A 12,136-nucleotide genomic window follows, 5' to 3' on the forward strand; every position below is an offset into this window, starting at 1 on the left:
ATCCAGGACCTTAGAAGGATCCTTTAAACAGCTAACTCCATTTCTAAGGAAACTATTGAATAGAGCTAATTCAATAACCAATATTTATGATTACGAATATTATTGAAACAGCATGAAGGTTGCATAACTTAAAATTTACTTAGACATTTCTACTTCCAGATTTAAAAAAATATCAGTAATAGGCATACCTCGTTTGACTGAACTCTGTAGCTACTGCGTCGAGCAGGTCTGCATCCACTTGTCGCCGTGCCACTTTTCTGGTGCTCCTTCACCCCTTGCAGATGACGGTGGCTTGTGAGCATGATTTTTCTATGCACTGGAAAAGCAAAGCATTTGTGTGATACTCGCTTTACTGAGGTGGTCTGGAATCAAACCTGCAGTCTCTCTACAGTCTGCCAGTATTCGTGTGAGAATTGAGTATATAACAATGAAAACTCGTGTATTCAGAGTACTTAATGGCACTAGAAAATAAATTTGTAGTGCTCCATTGTTAAGTGGAGGAACATAGAAAGCACTGTGATAATTCCAAGCTTCTGTGCTTTGCCATGTGTTTTGGAATAATTTCTCACAGCAGCAATATACAATAGAGATTTCCGTATTCTTGACTTCAAGGAAAAGAAAACTGAGGTTCAGAGAGGGTAATGATTTGTGCATGGTCACAAAAAACGTTAGTAATGAGCCACGAGTCTGACTTCAACCTATCTGCCTGCAGAATCTCAGTTCTCATGCACATGGCTGTGTCAGGTCCCAGACGGTGTCATAAGGGATTTAACTTCAAGTGTACATTTGTCCTAGTGTTTGGGGTTGTTATTAACTGACTTCAAGTACATAGCTGAAAATTCAGTCACTTAGAGTTTTGAAAATTTGCTCCAGAATATTTACCATATCGGAGGTGTGCAAGACTATCTCCAGAAACATAAAGAGTGGATAGATTTTAAAAACTCCTGCAGTACACTTCTCAGATATGCAAGGTACCTAACATCCTGGTTATTTGTTACAGATGAAGCGGGCATTCGTTTTTCTTTAAGAAAGCAAAAATATCCGAAATGCGCTACACTTATTACCACCAGATTTATACTTTATTTTCAATGAAGGGTATGTTTCCTTGAAGAGTGATGTTTTAAAAACAAAACAAAATGCTGTCTAGGGTAACTTTGGGAGTGTGGAGATGTGCCGCTACGACCCTCTGCAGGACAACACCGGGGAAGTGGTGGCTGTGAAGAAGCTCCAGCACAGCACTGAGGAACACCTGCGAGACTTCGAGAGGGAGATAGAGATCCTGAAATCCCTGCAGCACGACAACATAGTCAAGTACAAGGGCGTGTGCTACAGTGCTGGTAAGCCGCCCCTGGGAAACCAGTTTGAAGTCAAGATAGGCTGTGACATCCTGGGAAACAGAAACGGAAGCCTAAGCACACAGACTGATGATGTGCCCGTGCTCAGAGAGCAGGGCAGTCTGTGGGACAAACCTTGTACTGCGTGATTGTAGGCTGTAACCGGCCGGTTCTTTATGCTCTTCGCCAGTAATGGAGAAGGTGGCCCGCCCGCTGGTGTAAATGTGGTTAGAGAAGATAATTTTTAATCAACACAATTTGTGTTTCCTGATATTTTCTATAAAAACAGTGGTTTTAAATTGGACACTTGTTGTGTACTCTCAATGAGGAGAAAGGAGGTTTTCCACCACTTTATTTTGGGTTTCTAAGGAGTCCACAGAAGACTAAAACATGAACTGTTTTAAAGGCTGTACTTCAGAACTATTTGACTGAAAAAACTGATATACTTACCTACAGCATTCTCTTTAATTTAAAATAGTTTCGTCATTTTAGATTCATGTTTTATATATCTTTAATAAGTCATATATGATTATTTCCTAAGACTTCATCAGTAAAGCATGGAAAGTAAAACATATGTCCCCATTTGTATGTTAAAAGGTCGGCGTAATCTGAGATTAATTATGGAATATTTACCATATGGAAGTTTGCGAGACTATCTCCAGAAGCATAAAGAGCGGATAGATCATAAAAAACTCCTGCAGTACACTTCTCAGATATGCAAGGTACCTAACATCCTGGTTGTTTGTTACAGATGAAGCGGGCATGCTGAAGTAATTAAGAGATCCTCTAGAGTTTAGTTTTAGATAATAAAGGGGGTTATAGGGATAAAGCTGAACTGGACTGTTATGGGATCAGTGGTTCAAAACCACCAGCCCAAGTGCCATGGGAGGGAAACGTGGCCGTCGTGGAAACCTGGTAGAGCAGTTCTGTTCTATGGGGTCACTCCGAGACATAAATGACTCAACATCAATGGACTTGGTTTTAGGTTTGTACGGGGTAAGAGCCCTTAAATTGTTTATGTTTACAAAACTAACTGAAAGGAATATGCTATTTTATCCATAGGGCATGGAATATCTTGGCACAAAAAGGTATATCCACAGGGATCTGGCAACAAGAAATATATTGGTGGAGAATGAGAACAGAGTTAAAATTGGAGATTTTGGGTTGACCAAAGTCTTGCCCCAAGACAAAGAATATTACAAAGTGAAGGAACCTGGTGAAAGCCCCATATTCTGGTGAGTATGATTTTAGGCCAATAAAATGAAATCTTAAGAGCACATACTTCAAGTTTTATTTATACTCCCCGGGTTTAATAGCTTACCGTTTGGATAGTTAGTACAGTAGCTAGCACCTATAATATGCATTTCAAGCAGTATCTTCTTGATTCCTCGGAACAGCCCCTGCAGAGCCACTGCCATCAGCTCCATCTTACAGGGCAGCACTTGAGTGAGAGTGGTAACACTGGGATTCAGCCCAGGGACTGGGATCTCAGACTGCCGCTGTTCAAGCCTGACGCTCTGTAATCTGGCATCAGTGACTATGTGTCGCAGCAATATGAAGCTAAAGTTAGTTTTGGTTTTCCATTAAATTTGTGGCTTAGTTGTGAGAACTTGTAGACCTGCTTCATGTGAGAGGCATTGTGCTGTTAACGGCAAACCTGGTCCAGTCCCATGAACCACTCACAGAAGAAAGATGAGGTGGGCTGCTCCTGGAAAGGTTGACAGTCTCAGCAACCCTGATGGAGGGTCGCTGTCAGCTGGAATCGGCTTGATGGCAGCGGAATTTGGTTTACATTTAGAATATTAAAATCACTTAATTTGCTGCTGCTAAGTATATGGTTTATAATTATCTTCGCTTTATATTGCACCTGTAAATTTTGCAACTAAACCTAGCTATTGCAAATATATTTATATATAACGATATGGAGATAGATCTATGTACATATATTTATATGTTAAGTATTAAGATAGCAGATGGACATTGGGCCTCAAGTACTCCTGGAATTCTGTGATCGCTGAAGACAAAACGGGTGCATTAAATATGATGAAGAAAGCTGATGGTGCCCAGCTATCAAAAGATACAGCATCTGGGGTCTTACACTTACTTAAATGGCTATCTAGCTGAGAAGCAATAAAACCCACATGGAAGAAGCACACCAGCCTGTCTGATCATGAGGTGTCGATGGTATCAGGCATCAAAGACCCAGAACAAAAAAAATCATATTAATAGGAATGAGGGGGAGTGTGGAGTGTAGACCCAAAGCCCTCTATAGACAATTGGACATCCCCTTACAGAAGGGTCACAAGGAAGAGATGAGTCAGGGTGCAGTATAGCACCAACGAAACATATAACTTTTCTCTAGTTCTTTAATGCTTTCTTCCTACCCCCCGCCCAGCCCACTATCATGACCCCAATTCTACTTTACAAATCTGGATAGACCAGAGCATGTACACTGGTACAGATAAGAGCTCGCAACACAGGGAATGCAGTACAGATAAACCTCTCAGGATCAATAATGAAAGTAGGGATACCAGGAGGGGAAGGGGATGGTGGGGGGAGAAAGGGGAACTGATCACAATGATCTACATGTAACCCCTCCCAGGAGGATGGCTAGAGAAAAGCGGATGAAGTGAGACAGCGGTTGGTGTCATGGAAAAAAAAAAAGATAAATTATCAAGGGTTCGTGAGGGAGGATGGGGGAGGGGAAATTGAGAACTGATATGAAAATGTTTTAAAAATGATGGCAACATATGTACAAATGTGCTTGACACATGGACATACGTATGGATTATGATCAGAACTGTAAGAGACACCAATAAAATGATTTTTTTAAAAAAAAGAAATCATCAATAATTTAGAAAAAACTGAGTTTTCTCCACAGAAGAATATACTGTACAGGAATTGTAAATGTGTTTTAAAAGAAGAGCTTTACTTTCAAAGTAGCGTTCTGAAATCTTTATGGTTGAAATACTGCCATGCAAAGAAGTCCATTGAGTTAGCGGGTCAGGGGAGTAAGATATGAAACAAGAGGAGTCGATGGGCTTAGGTGAGTGGTAGGTGAATGGTGGTTCCTTTCTCTCTGGTCCAGGAAGTCCCCCTGTCTGAAATCAAAATCCCCGAAGCCAAGCGAGGGTCAACATTACAATTGGGCCTTTCTAAGTAAAGGAGCCTCGGGTCTGCCTAGCTAGTTCTTTCCTGCACACCTTGGTTTCTTTTATCCAGTGATTTGCCTGTCTTACATGCATCGCATCTATTACAGGTATGCCCCAGAATCTCTGACCGAGAGCAAGTTTTCCGTGGCCTCAGATGTGTGGAGCTTTGGCGTGGTGCTGTATGAGCTTTTCACCTACATCGAGAAGAGCAAAAGCCCACCTGCGGTCAGTGTTCTTGAGCGACCTTTCTCTTTTCCTAAGATGAATGAGAGACCTTTCACCTAGGATGAACAACTTTATCCTTCACTCGTAAGGCAACATCAGAAATTTCCCTAAGCCTCTTCATTAAACTGACTAGCATCTTTCAAAAGGGAAGTAGGTGTATTATGTAGTATATTCTCTTATTACTGTTTAATAAAATCAGTACATTTATTCATTATAGGAATTATTGTACAGGTTAAACTTTGATCGTAATTTATTTTTTGCTCATGATAGATTTTTTTGTTAATATGAGAAAGTGTGAAAAAATAATCCTTAATTCAGAGGTAATCACTTGAATATTATCAGGTGTTCTAGGATTCTTTGAACTTATAAAGAAGTGACATTTCATAAATATGTATGTAATATATATGGCTTCAAAAAGTTTATGGGAAAGTAGAATTAAAAGGTAATAGAGCATTTCCATGAATTTTTGAGGTCCTTCACATGTATGTAATTTACTAAAAATGAAGTTCATATGGCAGTTTGCCATGTTTCCATTTTACTAAGTAATATAGCAGAAGTTTGTCCTATACTTCTACATACTCACGACAGACATGACATCTAACTGCTGGGTATCACTCCATCATAAAGATGGATAGTTCTGGACAATTACTCTCCACTCTTTTTAAGTGACCTTTCAATGAAGTGAACACTGAACTCTTTATGCATAAGTGTATTATAGATGAAAGGTTATGAATCCTGTTAAAGGTACTGGATTGTTTCCAGTGCTTTCCAGAAAAGGCTACATGCTCAATGTCAGTGCATAGCAGGTCATCATTTGCCAGGACTGGCCCCTGTATTTTTACTGTCACCACGTTGGTAATGAGATAAATGGAGAGTTCCTGTGGCTCTGTTAGTGTGACTAGTGGCTGCTGGATGTTGAGTGTGTGTGAACTTTCACCTTGTATGCTTTGGCTATCTTCACAATGCTATTTTTTACCAACTAATAAGAACTCTTCATTTTAAATATGTGATATGCTTGTTGTGAATATTGCCATAGCATTTATGGTTTTCGAACGCTTTTCTGTCCATTTCATTCATTCATTCCACATAGCCTTCTTTTTATTTTTTCTTTTGTATTTAACTTTTAATTAAACTGAAATGTAGCATGTGCTGAAAAACAAACATGCGCTTTTAGTTAAATTTACTTTGTGCACTCTTCAGGAAATTAGCAGTGTGCTAATTACAGAAATGGCATGACAAATTTCACATTTCATGGTATTTTTAAAAATAGGTGTAAAATGGAAGGTTTAGATCCATGCAGTAGTCAGTTTTGAAAATGTTTCAAAACATATGTGAAAACATATTTTTATACAATATTTCCCATTATTGGGAAAAGTTGGGGAAAAATTATATTTCAAGTTAAATGAACAACAATAAAATCTCATAGGAAATGGGTTGTGTTTCAGGAATTTATGCGCATGATTGGCACCGACAAGCAAGGCCAGATGATTGTGTTCCACTTGATAGAGCTCTTGAAGAACAACGGGAGATTACCAAGGCCAGAGGGATGCCCAGATGAGGTGACAAGAATGTGTCTATCTACTGCAGGGGTGACCCCCCCCCCAACCATAACATTATTTTCTTTTTTTCCCCACCATTTTCCATTAATTAAAAAATATTTTTATTGGTGACTGTTATCATAATCCATACATTCCTCTAATGTGTCAAGCTCATGTGCACATATGCCGCCATTATCATTTTCAAAGCATTCTCTTCCCATTTGAGCCCGATATCAGATCCCCATTTCTTCCCCCTCCCTCCCCCCCCATAAAATAATATTTGTCGCTACTTCCTAACTGTAATTTTGCTACTTTTATGAATCAGGCGACCCCTGTGAAAGGGTCGCTCTACCCCAAAAGGGGTCACAGCCACTGGTTGAGAACCACTGATCTACAGTAACCATGCATTTTCTGCTCCTTCCCTCTCGCCTGCCCCCTGTCCTCCTCCCAGGATTTCAGGCCACTCTCCACAGTTTGATTTGCTGGGCTGTTGGCTAAATAGTATGATGTAATGTCAAGCTGAGAGCCATGACACCTTCCCCATCTGCAGCATGTAGTGGGCGTTCAGAGTTGGTTTTTTCCACCAGTCAGAAGATGGCACTGAGTGTTGACTGTCATGTTGGTCTTCTCTCTCTTTTACAGATTTACATGATCATGACGGAATGCTGGAACAACAACGTGATTCAGCGCCCTTCCTTCAGGGACCTAGCTGTGCGAGTGGATCGCATCCGGGACAGCATGGCAGGATGACAGCCGAGAGCTTGACTCCAAGACCAGAGTAGACTCACAGCACAGAGTCCTGCATTTCACACTGTTGCGGGCGATGACAAGAGCCAGCCACGATGTGAAGACATCTGATCAACACTTTCAGCATGTTATGTGTCCGTCTTCTCTACGGGGACGCCTTGGAAAGGCACTGATGAAAAGTCCTTAGCAAGGAATTTTGTAAAAAGTTTCATGAACTGAATACGTCCATGAATAGCATCTTTCTTTGGCAAAAGAAATACTTTCCAACTCAGATTTCTGAGAGAGGCAAAACCTGTAAACTTCATGTTAGAGATGCACAGGAGAAGCATGTACAGTTTTCATCACAGTGAATGTATACTACTACCTTGGCATCTTGTGTAATGCCCCCAAGGGCTGGTGTTCATTAATAATATTTTCTAATTTTTTTCATAGTTTATGTACAACAGCTTCACTGTACAAATTAAGATGCTCAGATAATTGAAGAAGCACTTTTATGTCCTCCCTCCTTCATCTACATCACTGGCCAGCAATATGAACAGGTGTTTGCTGTCAGCTTGTTCCATGTACTGTAAATATTTTTCAAAGCAAAGGGAACAAATGTCTAGTTTTATTTGTATAGGAAATTTCCACAACCCTAAAGAATACATTTTGAAATGGAACAAGCTTACAAACATGGAACATAATCTATTTTCTTATTTGTTTCCCTTGTCTTTTTTGTGCTGTTTTATAAATAATAGAGTGATCTTCTAATTTTTAAAGGATTACATGAATAGTTTTTTTTTAATTGTGAGAGTAAGAATGCTAGGGAAATCATCATCTATGGATCTGTTGGCTACTAATAAGATGCTTCAATCCCTAGGACTCATGGTCATCCATCCCTTAAAGCGTAAGTCATAAAATGGATTGCTTTTAAAAATGTATACTCTTAGTAAGATTTATTTAAAAAACAAGAAACTCACTGCCATTAAATGGATGAACCGCTTCCTTGGGTTTCTAAGGGTGTAACTCTCTATGGGAGGAGAAAGCTTCATCTTTCTCCCAAGGAGTGCTTGGTGGTTTTGAACTGCGGCCTGGCTTGCATTACCCACTAGGACACCAGGGCTCTTTAAGATGCATAACTGGTGAATTTCCATTCTGAATGCCTTTTTTCTAAAGCTTGTATATTTGAAAGGTTAAGAAAGTCTCTTGCAGAGATTTTCTTTTGGCAGATTCTTCCTGAGAGAAGTGAAAAGTGTAATTGTTCACTTCCTCCGACAAGAATGCCGGTAAAAAATTCTTCATCTGTGCCTTGGAGGGAACTAATGGCACTTATAGTTACAATTCATTACAAAGGGTGATTTTTTTTCCTGTTGTGTTTTAATGCTCTTCCATTTTAGATGCCATACCCAGCATGTTTTATGTTATTTATACAAAGTGTAAAATACTCACTATTTTTGGTTAAAAAGAAAAGAGTCATACTTTATTTTTGGTGGCATATTTTTTTACGTTTGTACTTTGTACTTCAGACTACTTTTTGGAGGTTGTTTGCATAAGAAAAGGGCCTCACTCAAAAAACCAGTAAGTCTGGACTGTTGGGGGAAGAGATGCGATGTTTTTACAATGCTTCCCCTTACAAGCATTTTTGCAGCTATTGAGTGCACAGTTCACAGAAAACAACAGGGTATTAAATTGAAAAATAGATTTCTGGTAGGCTGCTTAATGACAGTTGAGTACATCTTTTGTTTAATTTGTGAGACTCCTGTAGGGGATATGCATGTGCAGTTGAGGTCTGGGGTCTGCTGGTCACTTTCCTTCTCTGCGTCTTCCTCGTGGTTACTCTAGTGGACAGCAGTAGCCCAGAGGGAGTGCCCTTGAGCTCAGATTTTGTACTAACATTTATTTAAAAGTAGATCCTTACAAGGCCTCTAAGGATTCATCTGTTTGCTTTTTAATGAGGATATGAACTCGATTTCTTAATTTTTTAATTACATTTTTTAGTTTTAGAAAAAGAATCCCACATAAACAGTCTTCATTTCACAGAGTGGGGTGACTATCTTATGTAAAATTCCCAACTTTTCAGGAGAATAATTCTTTTTGATCAAGGGTTTGTGATGTTTTGGGGTTTTTTTATTCAGACTATATACCCTGCAGCCGACTCTTGGGTTCTGACCAGGGAAGGGAAGGATTATCATTCTGGCTAATGCTCACATGCTTCTTCAAGTTAATATTCTCTGGAAATAAGGGGATTTTTGTTTTAGAATTTTATAATTCTGTAAATATTCCAGCATATTGCACTACACCATCTGTATAGAAATACTTCCTTGGCTCCTTGGAGCCTTGCTTTTGGAGCCGGTCCCTCATGTGTCTTATTTATCTGTGCTGCCAATTGCCGTGAGAGACCGCTTTCTACTCCCGTAAAAGAGGAAACCCACAGAGGCAGTTCTACCCTGTCCTATCGGATCGCTAGGAGTCAGCATGGACTGGATGGCAATGAGTTTTGATTTGTGTGCTGTAAAGGAAAGTGAGTACTTTGGATCCCACTATGCAGACTTTGAAAATGCACTGTGCAGTAAACAGAGAGAACAGCTGAGGTTTTTACCGGGGAGTTGTTCTCCACAAGGTGGCATCCCTGAAGCTGTGGGAACGCCTGCACTTAGACCTGCAGCATCTTCCCACAAAATTGAAGCACTCGCTGAGTAAACATTCAGAAGTTAGTTTCCTTTGTATTGTCACCTTACCAAGGAAGTGAGGTCACACAGATGGACTTCAAAATGCTTCCTAAGATCGATTATCACTTCCTATTTTGAAGATGACTGTATCAACTTTAGTTCTAATATTTATTTACCATGAAAGCTTTCCTGATGTTTTTCAGTAAAACTCACTAAACATCTTTTAGTGTGCTATGTTAGAATAACTATGGACTAGAAGTATAAGTCTGCAGCATCCTCCAAACAGAAGACCTAGGCTATATATAAATTTGATTTTAAGAAAAAAATCCGAGTCTGAGTTTCAGAAAATACCTCTGTTTACTCCCAGGTTTGGGTTGGGTAGATTTAAGTTGAAGATAACTAGCTGCTAACCGTGTCAGGATATGACCAACGTGGATATTAAAGAGGTTTCAAAATGTCAGTGATAGAATTTTAAAACTACTATCAATTGATTTCATAGCATAGATAGCTGTGTTATAGCCTCTAACTTTGCACACGAATCAAGTTCTTAGCAAAACGCACATACTATGCTCAAACAGGAAAACATTGTAGAAACTGCTGAGACTATACAATGCATTCACCCTTCTTCAGATACATATTTTTTAAAATGTCTTACCTAGCATTTTATCAGATTGATAAAAATGAATTGACCAAGTGACAATTAGAAATTTTATGAGAAAAAATTGATCCAAGTGTCAATAAAATATTTATGAAGTATTAGCTATTTTCAGTTATATGTTATTTCTAACCACAGTAGTCACAATTATGTTTTATAAAGAGCTAATTATTTGTATTTCTAAACAATCTATAAGAAAACTATAGTCAAACCTAAAAAAAGATACCCCAACCTTGTTCTCCATGGAGTTAAAAATCTGCTAGTGGATACAATTGAACAAATATTGTTAATCCAATGTGAGAGGGACATGATTGGCTAGTGTCCTGCTGACCAAAGCAATGAAGCATTTCGCTGTTCCAGCTCTAGAGAAGTTTTAAAAAATACTTAGTCTAAGTGGAGAGTGGGAAAGACTAGGCATCTTGTCACTGCAAGTGTTCATTTCCATTTGTCTCGAGAGATGTCTTCAACTATCACTCCTCCCCTCTAGCCTTTCACAGGGCTCTGAGGTTCAAACTCGAGAGAGCTCCAGTCCCAGGATACTTTGCACCCAGTTGTGTATGACTTCAGCAATGCAGGCGGTTTAGTCACTCTCACTGATTACTCTCCCATTTATGCAACTGTGATTGAGACATAATGGCAAATATCCTGCATCAATCAGCATTCTCCATTTCAGAATTAAAACACATCATGTCAGCCAGCCCTTAATCGTTTGGGGTTTTAAGATGAAGCACATTTATCATTGTTGCCCTGTACCAATTTAAGACTAGTATTTCTGTTAGGTGCTTTATCATTCAAACCCACCAAAGAGAAGAGAAACCACATTAGTTATTTTAACAGAAGGTAAGGCATTTACTAGACCGGAGTCAATGTCGACTCGTAGCGACCCTGTAAGACGGTAGAACTGCCCCTATGAGTTAGCAAGCCTGTAATTGTTTACGGGAGTTGAAAGCCTCATCTTTCACTTGAGGCACAGCTGGAGGTTTCGAACTGAGGAATTTGTGGGTCGTAGCCCAACACATCTACTACACCCAATGGAAAAACAGAGAACATTTTAGAAAGGAGCGACCATGCCTAATCTACCATGCCCAATAAAAGAAATAACCTTTCCTGATATTTAAACTTAGTACAAAATTACAGTAATCAAACAGTGTGGGATAAGGATACACCAAATGGAATAGAATTGGGAGTCCAGAAATGAGCTGGTACATCTATGGCCAAACCAAATCCATTCAATGGAGAAAAAGAATCTGTTTAACAAATAGCATTAGGACATTTGAATCTCCACAATTAAGAGAATGAAGTTGGATCTATATTTCACACCATAAGAAAATTACCTTTTGAACAACAAAAAGTATAAGCTAAAACCATAAAATACTTGAAATATTTTTGCAATGGATTTTAAGTATGAAACTGAAAACAACAACAAAAGATAAAATGAATTTCACAAAAATTACAATTTTGTGCATTAAAGGACTTCAAGAAAGTGAAAAGAGAACCTCCAAAATGTTATAAAGTATTTTAAAACCATAAATCTTCTCAGGGTTGAATGTCCAACATACACAAAGAACTCTTAAAACTCAACATTAGAATGCCAAACCAGTTCAAAATGGGCAAAAGACTTGAGTAGATATTTCTCCAAAGAAGATGTAAAATGCCAAGAAGCACATGAAAAGCTCGTCAACATCATTAGTCATTGTTGCTACTTCTGCTAGGTGCCATGAAGTCACCTCCGAATCTTGGTGACCCACAGACAACAAAATGAACACTGTCTGGTCCTACACTCTCCTCAGTTGCCTTTACTGATTCTCTACCAAGTATGATGTCCTTTTTCGGGGAC

At 39.1% G+C, this 12,136-nt stretch overlaps 1 protein-coding gene across 3 annotated transcripts in view; it reads left to right on the top strand.

Annotated features, from left to right (window-relative positions):
• JAK2 (Janus kinase 2) overlaps window positions 1-10,355 on the top strand; it is a 96,868-nt gene extending 86,513 nt beyond the window's left edge. For 2 of the 3 annotated variants that reach the window (XM_075559887.1, XM_075559886.1), the window contains 6 exons: window positions 1,148-1,337; window positions 1,932-2,056; window positions 2,397-2,569; window positions 4,594-4,711; window positions 6,157-6,270; window positions 6,892-10,352. In XM_075559887.1, coding sequence (XP_075416002.1) covers window positions 1,148-1,337; window positions 1,932-2,056; window positions 2,397-2,569; window positions 4,594-4,711; window positions 6,157-6,270; window positions 6,892-6,999 — 828 coding nt within the window. In that variant the 3' untranslated portion in view covers window positions 7,000-10,352. Of the gene's footprint in view, window positions 1-1,147; window positions 1,338-1,931; window positions 2,057-2,396; window positions 2,570-4,593; window positions 4,712-6,156; window positions 6,271-6,891 lie in introns of all 3 variants that reach the window. The other variant, XM_075559888.1, reaches the window with a different exon arrangement.
• The last annotated feature ends 1,781 nt before the right edge of the window (window positions 10,356-12,136 follow it).

The sequence above is a fragment of the Tenrec ecaudatus genome, chromosome 10, assembly GCF_050624435.1.
Source record: "Tenrec ecaudatus isolate mTenEca1 chromosome 10, mTenEca1.hap1, whole genome shotgun sequence".
Classification (NCBI taxonomy): domain Eukaryota; kingdom Metazoa; phylum Chordata; class Mammalia; order Afrosoricida; family Tenrecidae; genus Tenrec; species Tenrec ecaudatus.